The sequence below is a fragment of the Choristoneura fumiferana genome, chromosome 30, assembly GCF_025370935.1.
Source record: "Choristoneura fumiferana chromosome 30, NRCan_CFum_1, whole genome shotgun sequence".
NCBI classification, from domain to species: Eukaryota; Metazoa; Arthropoda; class Insecta; order Lepidoptera; family Tortricidae; genus Choristoneura; species Choristoneura fumiferana.
Window position 1 is genome coordinate 1044293 of NC_133501.1, and position 18022 is coordinate 1062314.

General features: G+C 43.9%; 1 protein-coding gene and 1 long non-coding RNA gene across 2 annotated transcripts in view; one reads left to right on the forward strand and one right to left on the reverse strand.

Moving 5' to 3' along the window:
* Positions 1–1341: 1341 nt before the first annotated feature.
* Positions 1342–2582, reverse strand: LOC141444929 (uncharacterized). Its single transcript, XR_012453242.1, has 3 exons — positions 2530–2582; positions 2007–2065; positions 1342–1432 (listed from the first exon to the last, which is right to left on the reverse strand). It is a non-coding gene; the product is annotated as an uncharacterized lncRNA (long non-coding RNA).
* An 11012-nt stretch (positions 2583–13594) lies between these two features.
* The window catches only part of LOC141444444 (uncharacterized), a 4864-nt gene continuing 436 nt past the window's right edge, over positions 13595–18022 (forward strand). Inside the window, exons 1-4 of the mRNA XM_074109992.1 lie at positions 13595–13689; positions 15346–15521; positions 16672–16759; positions 17156–17305. Coding sequence (XP_073966093.1) covers positions 13617–13689; positions 15346–15521; positions 16672–16759; positions 17156–17305 — 487 coding nt within the window. The 5' untranslated portion in view covers positions 13595–13616. The remainder of the gene's footprint in view (positions 13690–15345; positions 15522–16671; positions 16760–17155; positions 17306–18022) is intronic.

Genomic DNA, 18022 nt, shown 5'->3' on the forward strand with positions numbered 1-18022 from the left:
TTAATCGAAAACAAAGCGTTGTACCCCGCAACACCTCTCACACCCCTCTATTTTTTACGTGGCTTGCGTGTCACAGTCGACCGTATGTTTACACTGACAGCGCCTAGACAGCGCGCTAAAACAGACAGAGACGTCTTTAGAGTGCCCTTACAACTTTTTTTTAGTTTTTTTGCAAATAACAGTAGGTAATGAAATCACGAGTATTTTTAACTGACTTCAAAAAAAGGAGGAGGTTATCAATTCGGTTGTATTTTCTTTTTATGTTTTGTTACCTCAGAACTCCGTCATTCGTCTAGTAATGCTTTCAATTAGGTCCCATATGCACCAAATCAGGATCTGATGATCGGATTCTAAGGAAATCGAGGAAGTCTCAAATATTGCAAGGAATTTGACTCACTTCTAGTGGTCTGATGACGTGGAATTTGGCATAGGTACTATGTGGGTGGATGACAGTGCAAGTACAATCCACAAAAAGCACAGTCGACAAGAGCTTGTATTAAAAATTAAATTTATAGATTTCGCCTGCCACCATATATTGTCCATTTGATAGTAAGTTAGGTTGAGACCCATTAGACATAAGAAATCTCGGCCGTAAATGTAGGCAAGTACTGCAGAGCAAAAGTAAATATACAAACATACGGTTTAACAGTTTTTTTATATTTATCTTTTTTAATATTATATTTAACTTATTAACACTTAACACAGTTATTTACTAATTTACATAGGTATTATATTTTTACATTTACTTATTTATATTAAAAATATTATTACACAAACATTATTAAAAGACAACACAATCATTTATAGCCGTTTGTTAAATTTATTCATTTAGATCTACAAGATCTGCCAATGGCTGTATTTACCAATAAGTTCTATAAACAGCCCGAAGAGGGCGTTGTTAAACTAGTATATAAGGAGATAACTCTTAGAAATAAGGCCTTTTTTCGCTATCACCGCCGGCAACGGTCGGCACCAACAATTAATCTGTATTTTATTCTTCTCAGAATTAAGATTGTTTTTGGAATCTTTTTTTATTTTTTTTATTTCAACTCCAAATTTTGTTACTTTACTATCATCCCGTAAAATCCACATCGAAATACAAACTGAAACATAGATCAGAAAAATCAGGAAAGCGCTGGTCTCTTTTTCTGGTTTTTCGTGCATCTATGTTTGTTGTATTTCCCAGAATTACCCAAATTTAACACCGTTATTATTCGGAAACTGACATAACAAATTTGAGTTGTCAACGTTAGCTACACACCGAAAACTCAGATTGCAAGCCTACTCGTACTTGATTTTCAGAAACTAATTTCATTATATAGCTAATCTGCAATCAAACGAAACACTTATGCTGAGAAAGTTTTACAAGTTCCATTATAAAATGATTAAAATCAATTATTCGGTGCCCCAAATCTTGATTTTCGGTCTCAATCTGAAACAAACGTTTATTTTACTCTAGATATTGTAAGGGTCAACTTTTTATTTAAGGTTCAACTGTGTTATTTTTAGTACAATACAAATATTCGTAACACCACAGATCAGTACGGTCAGCATCAAAAGTAGCTGCGTATTTTTAAACTTTGTCGTTATACACACAACGTACTTACACCATACAAATTTGGCAATATCCTAATACGACAAAGTAAAAAAATGATCCGCTACTTTGGGTGCTGACTATACAGTGAAATCACAGTAAAAAAAGGCAAAGTAGAAAAAAGCTGTCTTAAATCTTTAAAATTAACCTTTTTTAGAACCTAAGTACAAACAATACAATACTCCGACTCTTTATTGTACACCAAAGTACATTCGTTTACTGGCTTTAAGTTAATACAAAAACTTACTGATACTTCAGATGCGCATTCTAATACTATGTTGAGAGATGAGTTATTTTTCTCACATTATATTTCTATCTATAATAGAAAAAAAAAAACATTTTTACAAGTTTCAAACCAAAATATGATCTTTATTCTGCTCACGTAAAAATTGGCAATAAAAGAAATACTTACTGTAGCTGTAGACCTACATAGTTTCTTCAAGAAGGTCCTTATTATTCTTATCTGCAGTCCTTAAATAAATTTTCTATTTATAAACTTGAATTTGTTATTAATTAACTATAATTACTATGTAGGTAGGTAGGCGTTTTCAAAAAAAAAGTGTACCCTCAAAATGTATTAATTTTTTCATATAAACTTTATGAGTCAGTTTTGTGACGCCCATACCGAGTGTAGAAAAAAAACGTTACAAAACTGTCATTTTTGATAGGGACTTTTTTTAAACCATCGCAATCGATTGTACTTTTGATTCTGGAAGGAAAAACTAATATTTTCCAAAATTGAAAAAAAAGAATGAATACGCTTTTTGTGAAAACGCCCAGGTAGGTACTAAAATCTTACGAGATTAATACTTTTTGTAACTGCATACATTGGCGAATTTTCTCGTTTTCTAAAGAAACGAAATTAAAATGAAGCGATATTAACTTGAGTTGATATTCAAAGTAAGTAGATCTTTAAAATTAATATGGATACATACCACTACATACCCTTGCATAAAATCGATTGACATTGTTTTATTTCCACCTAAATCGAAGACGGCTCCATGACTTTATTCTCAGAACTTTGTTCTAATGATTGCTTCCTGAAAGATAATAATGTATTTATTATTTGTGTTACTGCTTATGAAATATGAATAGTTTTGTAAGTATAGTCAATGGCTTTTTGTACAAACACTGAATTGCAATAATTAAAGGAATAAAATCGATTTCTACAGTACCTTTAGATTTCTAAAGTTTAGAAGTTAATGTTTTCGCGTACTTATAGGTACTTGCAGTTCACTATTGGTTCACACACATACTTTAGAATATTTTAACTATTAATTACCTTACCTACCTACCTACTTACCTATCTAAAATGTAGGTAAGTACTTAGGTATTACCTATTATACTCGTATAAAACTAGAAGCAGATAGGGAATATTACTGCAATGTTCTGCCGTCAGAATGCAGCACTAGCACAAACCGTAATCGAATGCCTTTAAATGTCCGTAAGATACCAAATATCACATTATATCAATAAAATTTTTGGAAACATAGCTCTGTTACTTTCGATGTAAATATCATATTATTTTGTTAGTATGTCATATGTCATGGACCGTCATGGCGACAAACTAAGAACTGACGTTGTCATGGCGATTGTTTACGTTTTGTGCCAGTGAACTGTAGAAATATAATGATTACTCACCTTTTCTTAATCATAACCATACATTTATGAATTAAACAACCTTTCTTTTTCCTTTTTGAAGATCCGACATTTTTTTCCCATTTATTGCTCGGTATTATTTTATATGCGATCGATGGCGCGTGGCAGTTCGACTAGCATAGGTCCGTCGCTGACAACGCCGGCGGCGGTCTGAGGCATGCGCTGAGAGGAGACTGGTTTCATAGGTTTTCATACAAAATACGAGCGCGCGCTAGCTTATATTAAATGTCGTAAGCGACAAAACGGTTTTTGTCGTTTCAACTACAAATTACAATTTAATAAAATAAAAATCCAACTTGAAGGTTGAAGTATGGGTTAAAACTAATTTAATATGAAAATTTGGAATCTTAATTTGATCTGGGTTGCCTGTAACAAGCAAATCCCTGTCTTACAAGAGGTATCTTTGATATTTTTTTCTGTGCTATAAAAATTTACGAATCGTGTTTCGGCAACTTGGAAAACAAAGTCATTGAAATGAAGAAGCAGGTTTTCAAATATCACTTTGATATGTTTTGTAATTGCTGAGATAAAACTAGATGTTTTCACCAAAATGCCAATTCGTCGTCTTAAGTAACCAGGGCGATGGGAGACTAAAATCGCACGACGTGACATCGCGCAGAACTTCTTTTTAGGGTTCCGTAGCCAAATGGCAAAAAACGGAACCCTTATGGATTCGTCATGTCTGTCTGTCCGTACGTATGTCACAGCCACTTTTTTCCGAAACTATAAGAACTATACTGTTGAAACTTGGTAAGTACATCTGTATTCTGTGAACCGCATTAAGATTTTCACACAAAAATAGAAAAAAAAAACAATAAATTTTGGGGGTTCCCCATACTTAGAACTGACGAAGGTTTTCCTACCCCCACTGTACGTCGCCCACTCAGGGTCGAACTTGTGTAGTAATGCGTTACAGTTCTAGGTTCGACAACCGCAAGCAGAACCGCGACAATAGCGAGCGACCAGTCCGGCTCAGTGATAGACTCAACAACCGCTCCGGCCAGGACCGCAAGTTTGAGAACCGCGCGTCGCCCAAGGAGGAGGAGTGGCGGTATGTACACGTCGAAAGAAATAGAATACATTTTATTCACAGCAACGCAAGACAGTTTAATATTATAAAAATATACAACACGAAGCACGGGCTAAAACTCGAAAGCGCTCGTTTTCTCAGATATAACACTAAGCTAGATCGATTGTTCGCCCCCAAAAGCCCCCACACACAGCAAATTTCAACAAATTCGTTAGAGCTGTTTCTGAAATATAGATTTTTAAATTAACTTTATTTTATTTATTTTTTTAGCCAAACCAGCACCAAAACCTGATCCCAAACCGGAACCCAAACCTGAACCCAAACCTGTAGACATACCGAAACCCAAGTCGCCGGCGGTGCAACTGATGGAGCCGAAGCTGCAGCCCAGACTGGTCAGGGAAGAGGCCAAAGTTGCCAAATCGACGCCCGACGTCGTGAGCAGCTCCCGTCAGTTGGTGCCTAAGGAGTGAGTACTTCTGTTTATCTGATAAAAAATAACCATAGCAAATGCCCAAAACCCGCACGAGCTAGCCTTCTACGGCTCAGTGTCCTGTATAACTATAGGACTTATTGTAATGTGACATCGAACTGTCATAATTTACATAAAGTTTCATGTTCATAAAACAAAAAATTTGCTTGGGGCGCAGGAGGATAAAACTGCCATTCATATTTAAAACAATTTTAAAGATTGCGGTTTACAGAAAAACGCGATAGACGTAGTATTTGTGTGCAAGTACTGCATTTCCCGTTGAATATAAAACAGGTTTGATATAAAGAAAATATGAAAAATATTTTGTGTAAAATTAGACCCTTGGAAAGTTGTTTTTGCAAAAAAAAAGGCAAAAACCCATAAAGCATAATTACTCGCAAGTGCAGTTCACAGGGCAGAACGCGTAAGTGTTTTTAAAAGTAACTGGTCTAATTAATAACTGTCCTAAGTAGCAAGTGGTCTAAAAAGTAACTGGTCTAAGTAGCAAGTGGCTTAAAAAGTAATTGATCTAATAAATAACTGTCCTAAGTGGCAAGTGGTCTAAAAATTAACTGGTCTAGGCAGCAAGTAGTCTAAAAAGTAACTGGTCTAAGTAACAGTGGTTTTAAAAGTAACTTGTCTGAGTAGCAAGTGGTCTAGTCTAGTCAATGTCTAGTCTGTGTGTTCGTCTATTTTGGTTCGTCAATTTTAATTCTATGACCGAAAGTCGACTGTTCCTATTCTGCGTGGCTTCGTGCCTTGACGCAACTCTAACCTATCCTATGTTTTTTCTTTAAGTTTCCGGCACAAACAGCTATGGTAAGGTTCAGTTGCTTTTTTAGGGCTTGTAAAAACAAATCTAATACCCTATCAAAAGCCCCTTTAAGTATAAGCTCTTCCGGTCCCTGACTGAGCTAGTGTGCGTGTCAGACGGAGCGATCAGTCGCGAGCATGCCGGTGCTCAGGTCACTTGTGCTTATTGTTTGTTTCCGCCACACACTAAGTATAAGTACAAAGTTATTCATAACAATAAGTCCCATAACTTTCTCCTTGCTGTCCCTCTTTGAAGCTCTAAATTCTATATTAAATTAATCCGGATAACTCGCATCTTAAATCGAGTTTAGCTCGACATTCGAAGCCCTTCCTCTCGGAGCACCGCGACTCTGAATTCTATGTCTATTCATTCATATACAGTCCGGGCCACTCTGTTATGTAACTCCCTGCCGTTAGATACGAAGGGAGGTCCAAAAATTTGCGAAATGAAGTGTTAGGAGGAAACTTTGACGTGCAAGGAAGGACTTTGACGTCCAACGTGATAATATATGTTAGTACTAGTTACTTATCATCCCGCCTACGTATACTATAACCTTAATGATTTTGCTCCCACGCACACTGACTCGTATACAGATACGTGTTTACCACAAGTAAAGGGCGATTGATTACCTTTGTGGAAAAGTTTGATCCCAAATTCTCAATCGGAATAAGACTAGTCAGGTTTCCTAATTAGCTGGACTATCCGGTGGATGCAATATTCATAGTTTTTTTAATGTATTTTATGTTTTGTATAATTTGAATTTTACAGCGCATTGGTGTCTAACTGTAATGCTGTATTTTTTTTTCTTGGAATAAATAAATAAATCTCTTCAGATAAAATGCGATGGAAGACTATATTACGCACTACACCTATACTATTAAGTAACTCAACTTTATTTTTTCAGCTGTCTCATCGACCTTCTATCAGTGAACGACACGTTCACCCTCTGCGTTGAGTCGCTGGCAGCGGAGTGCCGCGCCGGCGAGGGCTTCGTCTGTCTCGCGATGAACGAACAATGCACCGACCAGTACATGCAGCTGTTGCAGGATGACTTCACGGCGGCCTGCCTCGCCAGCCAGACCGTCAAGTGAGTGTCTCGTCTTACAATCATCATAATATAAGTAACAGGTTTGCAGGTGGTAGAACCTTGTGCAAGGTCCGCCCGGATTGCTACCACCATCTAGCTCGCTAATACTGCCGTGAAGCAGCACAGACAGCCGGTAAAATAATTGGCACTTCAGGTATCCCATCTTAGGCATCTAGGTTGGCAACGCATCTGCAATACCCCTAGTGTTGGAGATGTTTATGGGCGGTGGTAATCTCTTACGATCAGGAAACCCACTTGCTCGTTTGCCATTCAGTCGAATAAAATTAAAAATCATAGTATCGGCCGTAGGACGTCCACTGTTGGACATAGGCCTCTCCCACCTTCGGCGTTGAATCTATTAAATAAGCCTGTTGCATCACTTTCTTAGGGCCTCCGTTAACTCGCGCGAATGTACGGTGCGAGCGCCCACACGGCGTGCTTGTTTCAAGTAATCGAATAGACTAGTGTTGCGTTCCATTGACGGAACTATGGATTTTGACATAGAACTTGTGGTGCTAGTGGTGTTTGATCGGCAGGCCGAAGCCGGGCGCGTCATTCGTGTACCTGAACCCCTTGGACGGCGCCTGGTACCGCGCGCGCTGCGTGTCTGCCGGCGCCGCCGCGCTGCTGGACGCCAGCAAACTGGTCGAGCTGGCCGCCGGCGCGGACTGCCGCGCGCTGCCGCCGCGCTACGGGGCGCTGCCCGAGTACAGCTGCCTGCTGGGGGCGCCCGCCGCGCAGGTGAGACAGCCAGCTGGCGCGCTGGCCGCCGGCGCGGACTGCCGCGCGCTGCCGCCGCGCTACGGGGCGCTGCCCGAGTACAGCTGCCTGCTGGGGGCGCCCGCCGCGCAGGTGAGACAGCCAGCTGGCGCGCTGGCCGCCGGCGCGGACTGCCGCGCGCTGCCGCCGCGCTACGGGGCGCTGCCCGAGTACAGCTGCCTGCTGGGGGCGCCCGCCGCGCAGGTGAGACAGCCAGCTGGCGCGCTGGCCGCCGGCGCGGACTGCCGCGCGCTGCCGCCGCGCTACGGGGCGCTGCCCGAGTACAGCTGCCTGCTGGGGGCGCCCGCCGCGCAGGTGAGACAGCCAGCTGGCGCGCTGGCCGCCGGCGCGGACTGCCGCGCGCTGCCGCCGCGCTACGGGGCGCTGCCCGAGTACAGCTGCCTGCTGGGGGCGCCCGCCGCGCAGGTGAGACAGCCAGCTGGCGCGCTGGCCGCCGGCGCGGACTGCCGCGCGCTGCCGCCGCGCTACGGGGCGCTGCCCGAGTACAGCTGCCTGCTGGGGGCGCCCGCCGCGCAGGTGAGACAGCCAGCTGGCGCGCTGGCCGCCGGCGCGGACTGCCGCGCGCTGCCGCCGCGCTACGGGGCGCTGCCCGAGTACAGCTGCCTGCTGGGGGCGCCCGCCGCGCAGGTGAGACAGCCAGCTGGCGCGCTGGCCGCCGGCGCGGACTGCCGCGCGCTGCCGCCGCGCTACGGGGCGCTGCCCGAGTACAGCTGCCTGCTGGGGCGCCCGCCGCGCAGGTGAGACAGCCAGCTGGCGCGCTGGCCGCCGGCGCGGACTGCCGCGCGCTGCCGCCGCGCTACGGGGCGCTGCCCGAGTACAGCTGCCTGCTGGGGCGCCCGCCGCGCAGGTGAGACAGCCAGCTGGCGCGCTGGCCGCCGGCGCGGACTGCCGCGCGCTGCCGCCGCGCTACGGGGCGCTGCCCGAGTACAGCTGCCTGCTGGGGGCGCCCGCCGCGCAGGTGAGACAGCCAGCTGGCGCGCTGGCCGCCGGCGCGGACTGCCGCGCGCTGCCGCCGCGCTACGGGGCGCTGCCCGAGTACAGCTGCCTGCTGGGGGCGCCCGCCGCGCAGGTGAGACAGCCAGCTGGCGCGCTGGCCGCCGGCGCGGACTGCCGCGCGCTGCCGCCGCGCTACGGGGCGCTGCCCGAGTACAGCTGCCTGCTGGGGGCGCCCGCCGCGCAGGTGAGACAGCCAGCTGGCGCGCTGGCCGCCGGCGCGGACTGCCGCGCGCTGCCGCCGCGCTACGGGGCGCTGCCCGAGTACAGCTGCCTGCTGGGGGCGCCCGCCGCGCAGGTGAGACAGCCAGCTGGCGCGCTGGCCGCCGGCGCGGACTGCCGCGCGCTGCCGCCGCGCTACGGGGCGCTGCCCGAGTACAGCTGCCTGCTGGGGCGCCCGCCGCGCAGGTGAGACAGCCAGCTGGCGCGCTGGCCGCCGGCGCGGACTGCCGCGCGCTGCCGCCGCGCTACGGGGCGCTGCCCGAGTACAGCTGCCTGCTGGGGGCGCCCGCCGCGCAGGTGAGACAGCCAGCTGGCGCGCTGGCCGCCGGCGCGGACTGCCGCGCGCTGCCGCCGCGCTACGGGCGCTGCCCGAGTACAGCTGCCTGCTGGGGGCGCCCGCCGCGCAGGTGAGACAGCCAGCTGGCGCGCTGGCCGCCGGCGCGGACTGCCGCGCGCTGCCGCCGCGCTACGGGGCGCTGCCCGAGTACAGCTGCCTGCTGGGGGCGCCCGCCGCGCAGGTGAGACAGCCAGCTGGCGCGCTGGCCGCCGGCGCGGACTGCGCGCGCTGCCGCCGCGCTACGGGGCGCTGCCCGAGTACAGCTGCCTGCTGGGGGCGCCCGCCGCGCAGGTGAGACAGCCAGCTGGCGCGCTGGCCGCCGGCGCGGACTGCCGCGCGCTGCCGCCGCGCTACGGGGCGCTGCCCGAGTACAGCTGCCTGCTGGTGGCTTTTTTCACCGAATTCTTTAATACATTGCTAACTACAACCACGCTGGCCCACAGATCGGCGACAACTTCATGTGCACCGTGGTCTCCAAGTCCGGAGGCACCCTGAACGTGGCCCTCGTCAACATCGCGACGAACGCGCCGCAGGGATCCGCACTGTGCAGCGCTGGTTGCCAACCGTAGATTATCCTGCCGAGTCCGCGACAGCCGCGGCGGCCCCGGCAGCCACCGCCACAGCTTCCCCTTGTAAGTGTAGCTGCATTTTTATGTATTTGAAATAGTTATGTAGGTTAAGAAAAAAATGTGTAATTTTCCCGCTAACGTGGGAAGCCAAAGGCTGCTAGAATAGAAACCCAGGGAAGCTTAAAAATTCCATCTTACAGACCGGATAAAACCAATGTAATTAAGTTTTTATAATGAAATTCCAAAAAACTATAACTGATCAAACAGATACATAAATTAAAGTATTTTCACATCAGAGATTTTTCGAACCGGACGAAGCCTTAATTTTCCAAATTCAATACAAAAAAAATTGAATTTGCTTTATTATTAATTTATTAGCTTTAGGGGCTGTTTCACCATCCATTGATTAGTGTTAACTGGCGGTTAGGTGTGATGCCGTCTCTATTTGTTTTGTTCGAATAGACGAAGACGGCATCACATTTAACCGTCGGTTAACGCTAATCAATGGATGGTGAAACAGCCCCTTAATGTATTTAACTTTATTTGAATTATTTATAAATCTACACTAACACAGTTTTAAAAATCAATATTACTGACCATCTATGAACATCTATGGTACTATTCAATGGAAAAAATCAATTGTGTAAACAAATGTGGTGACTGACATTGACACTTGACTGACGACTGGCTGACTGACTGACTGACGTTGGCTCTAGTGATGTGAAAGCTCTTTAAGATACTTCAATCAGCAGTAAATAATTATTTTGAATTTACTCATATTTCATTATTTAATGTTTTCCCCAAGTTTAATTTTTAAAAATGGCGAATCACGTATTCTCTTAGTCCTGTTCAAGAGTCATTCACAATGTTTCCATGTCCCTTTTAACTTAGAATGTTTAATAGCATTTTCACGAAGTTTTAGGATTAGGTATATCTTCAAATATATATACCTAACGTTTTTTCCATACAAACTTACACTCTTCTTTATACCCCTTTAAGGGTAGAATTTTTAAAATGGTGAAACATGTATATCCACTTATATTTTTTGACGTATATTTTCCCCAAGGTTTATGATGGAGTATTTTAGAATTGAAAGGGTCAGTTAAAATATGGATTAATTTAGAATTTTTTGCTGCTTAAGTAGCGTAGTAGAAAAAGGCAACCTGAGATATGTGTGCATAGGAGAAATTTGTATCTTGACTCCTGTCCAACGGTGGTGTAGGGGTTATAGTACGCAGTACGGATTGCTGAGGACCTAGGTTCGATTCCCAGCGCTGGTCTCTTTTTCTGGTTTTTCTGTGCATCCATGTCTCAGTTTGTATTTTCGATATAATTTAGAAGAGGCATTTTTAAATTTACATAAGACAGGGAAATGAGAGTAGACACAGGGAAGTGATTCAAAATGATTGTTTGGTCCAACAATGGACTCCACAGTAAATATGATAAGTACTAGTAAATAGAAATCTACATAATTTCTACTATAATACTCTTTTATCGTCCAACTAGTGTTTACCCACGGCTTCGCACACGTAAATCATTAGGTCCAACAGCTGAAATACCGGGATTTTTAAAAATTGCCGTGGGAATTCCCGAAAATTAAATCGTTGTTTTCATTGACATTACATTAAAAACAATCATGGTAAAATTTCATGACTCTAAGCCCAGCGGTTATTAGTTCGAAATTTTATCCCTATCTCGTGGGAATATCGAAATAAAAAGTAGGCTATGTTTTATTCCTGATGTCAAACTATCTATATACCAATTTTCATGACAAAGCTGAGCGGTTGTTATTTCAAGATTTTATCCCTATCCCATGGGAATATCGGGATAAAAAGTATCCTATGTTATCTAACTTTTCGCCAAATTTCATCCAAATCCGTCCAGCCGTTTCAGCGTGAAGAAGTAACGAACATATTCACTCACTCACTCACAAACTTTCACATTTATAATATTAGTAGGATTAGTAGGATAGTAGGATAGGATTAGAAACCTTTATAAACCTTCATTAAATAGTGTAACTTAACACAAATAATTATTATCTACGAATGAATTAATTTGCAGAGCCAGCCATAATTATCGGTAGGTAAGGTTGGTTCAGTCAAATAATTAATTTTGTTGGTACAGCACTAAATTTCCAGAGACTAGACCGACCATAGACCAACTTCGGTGAGGAAAAAATTATCATGTCAATTTGACAAATATAACGGATTTTCGTCTTCCATTTAATTCTATAAAATAAACATATTTACACGATTATTTAATGATAAAATGATTGTTAAAAACAGTGCTGAGCTCATTGAGATGTGAATATGATCGGGATTGGCGTTCAAATGTAAGTAACTACGGAGTAATCGTGAAAAAATGCTTTGTTTACACAATTGATTTTTCCATTGAATAGTATTATATATTAATAATTTCGTACCGGTCTACGGTAGACTCGAACGACATGCACATCAAATTGAAGAGCGTAAAAAATTAGTCAATCCGAGTCGACAACTTGTAGGCGGAAAATTCGGATTATCGAGTATTTTCAATATAAACTTGAATAAATTACTAAGTATATAATGGCGTTGCGAAGTAAACATGTCAATGTCATCACATCAATGTGGCGTTAGTGTCACGCTTAGACTATAGGTGTCACGTCATCACGTGTCACAGGTTTGCATTTCGTTCTCAATGATGGCTATCGCGAATGAATTCGCCGCTAGAGGCGCTAGTGTAGCGTGAGGTCTCCGAAATGTCAAATCTCATAGTTTTTGGGTGAGCTACGCGGGTTTATTTATAATTAGTTTTTTTTTGTGAATATTTTGCATTACCTGAAATTAATTATGGCAATTATGCGTTACGGGGCAATGTATGTCTGTGTTTTGAGACAGTTTTGTCTTTTGGAAACTTTTGTCCTCCCTTTTTTCCCGAACAAAACGGGACTAACCAACACTGGTTGCTGGATATTTTTATGGTACGGTTTTAAGGTGTTTTAAATATGATTTTAATCTAAACTTTGTTTAACGCCCTTAATAACAGACTCTGAAAGCCACACTTAAAAACCTCACGCAACAGTGCGCCATCTAGTGAGACAAAAAACGATAGCCCTCATTGTGACCTCTTAAGGGCCCCACACACGGTACGATTCGTCGATTTTCATCAGATCGATCGTACGGACGAATCGTACCGTATATGGGGCCCTTTAGGTCTAATTTCTTTGATTATGAGACAGAGACATCATAGTTAATTGGGCAAATAAGATTTAGGAGAAATATCTACTAGAGAAATACCGATACGTAGGTTAGCTGTGAAAGTACGTTTGTGATAATATTAAGGCTGGAATATACGTCAGATTTTTCGATAAGTACGACGGTCTTTATACTGGCAAATTTTTTTTTTCAAACATGTTATTATGAGTCTACATTTTACCCGAGCGAAGCCGGGTTTCATCTAGTATATGTATAATGGTGGTGGTGTTGGATACATATGGTATTTGAAATAAATGGATTATTATTATTATTTATCCGGCAGCCATCCCGGAGGTGCCCCGGCCCCCGCTGACCGACAAGTCCCGGGTGATCCTCGTGGACGCGACTGAACCCAGCCGCCTGTTCGTGCGCAGCTCTGACGTTGAACAGCAAGGGAGTTCGACGATATCGTGATGGAGATAGCCGTTTATGGCATGACAGGTGAGTCTTGGAAAATGTCATCAGCTGATATTATAAATGCGAAAGTATAAGTCTGTTTGATTGTTAACTCTTCACGTCTAAACCGCTGAATCGAATTAGATAAAATTCAGTATGTATACACTTTTCTACTATGTAGATACTTTGAGTCACGGGAACAGACATAGGATAGTTTTTGTCCCGAAAAATATCATAGTTCCCGCGGGATAGCGATAAACGAGTTCTTCGCGGACGGAGTCCCGCGTAAAAGCTAGTTGCAAAAAAATCTTGAATAGTTGTGTTATGAACTTATCCATATATGATGCAAGAAACTTTTTTTTTTTTTTTTAGCTAAACCTCTGACTGAGCCTCCGGTGGTGGGCCAACGGTGGTTGCCAAGTACACTGACGACATGTGTTACCGCGCGCTCTGCCGCCGTGTTAACTCCAAGCTGAACAAGTATCTGTTGGAGTACATTGAGTATGGTGAGTGACACGCCAGTCGGAGTTGATCAAGATGCCTGCCTGTTCACTGGAGCGGAGCGAGACAGAAATCCATCAATAGAATTGCATACAATCTCAGCTCTTCTTTAGCGGACAGGGAGTTGGTAATGGTAACTAGCTTCAAAATTTATACAAAACCTGGAAGCGGAGCGAGGAAGTGGAGCTGGGAAGCGGGAAAGTATCACGATGGAAAAATAGCCAGCAGCTCCGCTCTGAAATAGAAATAGAAATAGAAATAGAAGACATTTATTCACGTCACAAAGACACACAAATACAACCAAACTAAAAAACAACAACAGCAAACACAAATAAAACAAAAAAAAAGAAATACAAAAATTAAAATATATGATTTTGTGTGTCCTCGCAAAAGTGAAACGGCCGCTGACTCAGCATTATGCTGAGGCGTTAAACGCCTGCAGCGCTGATATTCTGTCAGAACCGTCTGTGACTCGCGGAATGATACACAAATATACTCACATAAATAAAATTAAGACATATAAATATATTTTATTGTAAGTAAACAAGAAATAAAAAAACTACAATAAACATATAAGTAAAAAAACAAGGGACAAATAAGTTGTTCAAAAACATCAGGCTGGCGTACTCAAAGTGCTGGTTTAGTGAAGGGATTTTTGGAGCGTCAATAAGTATTCCTTCAGCTTGCGCTTGAAGGTGTACCCACTAGACGCCCCTTGGATAGGAGGAGGAATATCATTCCAGCACTTGGACGCCGCGAACTTAAACTTCCGCGGAAATGCCGCGGTCCGGTGTTTAGGCACAAAAGCCATTGCACTCCTGCGCTCACTCCTCGACCAAACTATTTTGTTGTGGAGGTATAATGGGGTCCTATAGCGTCTCACACCGAACAGCAGAGTGGCGAGGTGCATGCGCCTGCTCTGCATTACTTCTCGCTCCATTCCGCTATCTAGCTTCGAATAAACCGCAAAGTTTGGTCGTATTGCGCTTGTTCACCAACAGATGGCGTTGGGCTGGCAGTATCATAAAATTCGCGAAATACACACATCAAAATAGGATACTCATTATCCGTTGACATGCTTGATGTTTTGACTCTGTAATCATGGGTGGGTTCGAGCGGTTGATTCCGTATGATTTTCGTGGGCACATTTGTTGTCATGGTCTTATGGTAGAAGAATGTTACAGTTCCCAGGTTATCCCGTAAAACTACTAGACGTGAAACAAATAGTCGAAAATGTCATCGAATTCCAAAAAAATCATAATCATGTCCTTTTCTAAAAAATGTGACCACGAAAATGAGGTGATTGAAACGTAAAAGTAATGACCATAACATGCTTTGCTTATTGTGGTGCAAAATAGTCAGTGTCAGGGCCGTCTTTAACCTATTAGAGGCCCTGGGCACATTAGGATAATGGGGCCCCTGCTATGACGCTATGATGCTGCTATGATGATAAAGCACTATTTAGCTATTGGTTATCGTTTGGTAATGGAGTAGAGACTAGAGGGCCCAATCCATCGCGGGGCCCTTGGCACGTACGTGCAGTGCGGAAGAGGGCATTGTATTGTATCGTAAAGCATGGCGTAATCTGGTGTTGGAGGCCAAGACCTGCGCCCTAATAATAGTACTTTTGATGGGTGTACTAAGGTGTAATATTTTCACAGGTAACACCACAGTAGCGTACCTTGAAGGCATTTACGCGTGCCCTCCGGAGCTGACCCTCTCTTCGCGGCCGACGCTAGTGTCACAAGCTACGCTGCAAATGTCGCAGAAGTCGTTCAACGACGCCGCCATGCAGTTCCTCGATGGGCTAAAGAACGAGACCACGGAGTTGATACTGGTGAGTCACCTGTACTCAAGAACAGGATTTTCGCGTGGTTACTATAACATTCGATTTGGAACGATTTGACCCGCAATCTGACATCACACTTTGGCAGTGACAGTTAGTGTCATTCTGGATAATTTACCACTTCACCAAAGATAAAGAATTAAATAATGCTGGTGCTCAACTTACGTAATTATATAGAATATATGTATAACCGATTTTGATTTCTTTTAGATCCTTTTTAGGGTTCCGTACCCGGAGCACCAAAGTTAGCATACTCTTCGCTAGTCATGCTGTAATTTTTGTCCAAATCATCGTTTGTCATAATTTTTTCTCACTGCAACCTTAAATTTTCCTGAATTTTTTAATGGTCATCCTATTGAAAACTATAGGTTAGGTTAAGTTCGTTTTATATAAATTCTGAACAATTATTGGATTCTGAGAAAAAGAGTTATGACAAACAATAATTCTGACAAACATTACATTCGGACTTTCAATTAGTATGCGAGTCGATATGGATCCTCCGTACCCAGAGGGTGTCAACGGAACCCTATTACTGAGACTCCGCTGGCTGTCTGTCTGTCTGGCTGTCCGTGTAGTTAGATACTTGAAATTTTCACAGATTATGTATTACTGTGGCCGATGTAACAAAATACTAAAAACAGAATAAAATAAATATTTAAGGGGCTCCCATACAACAAACGTGATTGTTTTACCGTTTTTTGCTTGATATTAATAACGTCAACAGGTAGGTGCTTGAAATATTCATAGAATCTTTTATAATCACTTTAAATAATTAAATAAAATAAAAAAAATATTTAAAATCCCATACTTACCAAAAACTTGATTTTTTTGCCGTTTTTTACTAATGTCTTATGTTGTATAGACAATGGTACAGACCCTTCGTGCGCAAGTCCGACTCGCACTTGGCCGGTTTTTTATGTTGGCTCACTATTGTCTGTGTGTGAGTACTTTGCGGAGTTCTATATAAGGAACTAAAAACATACTCTCATCCACGACCTTAAGATAGCTAACGTGTACGTCGCAATGGAAGCGCGCGCGAGCATCTGGACGGGATGTATGTAGCTCAAGTACCCCGGGAACGCGCGAGTGCCCTTGCGCAGAACGCTCCGGTTGGACCGGGTCTAATTGTTTGTGTTGTCAGTCGACGGCGTCGGGCGCGGCGTCAGCGGCCAGCGGCAGCGCCGTGCGGCCTCAGCGTCGCGCAGTCGGCCCTCGACGTCAACCGCACCGTCAGCGCGCTCTGCACGCCCGAGTGGGTCAAGCTGCTGGAGCGCGGCGGCGACGTCATGGGGAGTGCCGTGCTGAACTAAGAGCCCGCGACACCGGACCTTAGTTTTTATAAAGCTGCAAGTTTTCTTACACACATTTTTCTAACACTGGAAGAACAAACCCCAACTGTGTTTGAATAGTGGCTTTGGCAGATTAATAGGTAGTAAACGTGTATAAAATTGCACCTCAAATTCGTTCGAAGTAAATAAATATTCCGCAACAGACGCCAAAGTATAAGAAAATTTGGTAATATTTTTGTCATGCGTCCATTGAAACATTTCTAATGCGCTTATATTGTTTGATTTTTATTTAAATGAAAACTGTTGGAAAACGTTAAGTAAACGCCACCGTTTCAGACGTCCGAGCGCCCATGTACGAGGAGCTGGATTACGTGGACCTGCCGAGCGGAAGCTTCGAGCTGGTGGTCCTGGACACCAATATGCTCCGCGGCGGGAGCATCGCGGACACGAACGCGGCGCGCCGCACGCCGCCAAGGCGCTTGCCCTGTCAGAGCGGTCGGTACCTAGATGACACTGCATACACACCATGCCGCAGCATGCAGCATGCATGCAGTCCGTACTCACCTGATAGTACTACTAGACTGAGAGGTGGCAGGAATTTTTAAAAACGATCATGGAAACGGTTAGACTCATTTTATGTGTTGTAGAGTGGTCTGCTGATGCGAATAATTTTGGTCTGCCTGCTCTCAGTGGGTGCAACTTTGAGATATAGCGCATAAAAGAGGCTTTATTGTTGCGAAAAAAGAACGATAACAAAAATGGTTAGTTTTAGTACATATTCAAAGTATGGCGTCTCCTCATGTGAACGAATTGGTCTGCCTGCTCTCAGTGGGTGCAACTTTGAGATATAGCGCATAAAAGAGGCTTTATTGTTGCGAAAAAAAAAACGATAACAGAAATGGTTAGTTTTAGTACATATTCAAAGTATGGCGTCTCCTCATGTGAACCGAATTGGTCTGCCTGCTCTAAGTGGTTGTATTTCAGAGCTATGATGCTCGCAAGATGCTTAATTGTAAGAAAATTCAAGGTAATGGTAATCAATAAATAAATCTCAGAGACCGTTAGTACTAGAAAGCTGTAATTGGTAGAAATATACTTATTTATCACGCCAACAAGTAATAAAATAAAAAAGATAAAAAAACATTTTTTAGGGTACTCCCATAGACATAAAATGAAGGGTGATTTTTTTTTCTTCTCAACTAA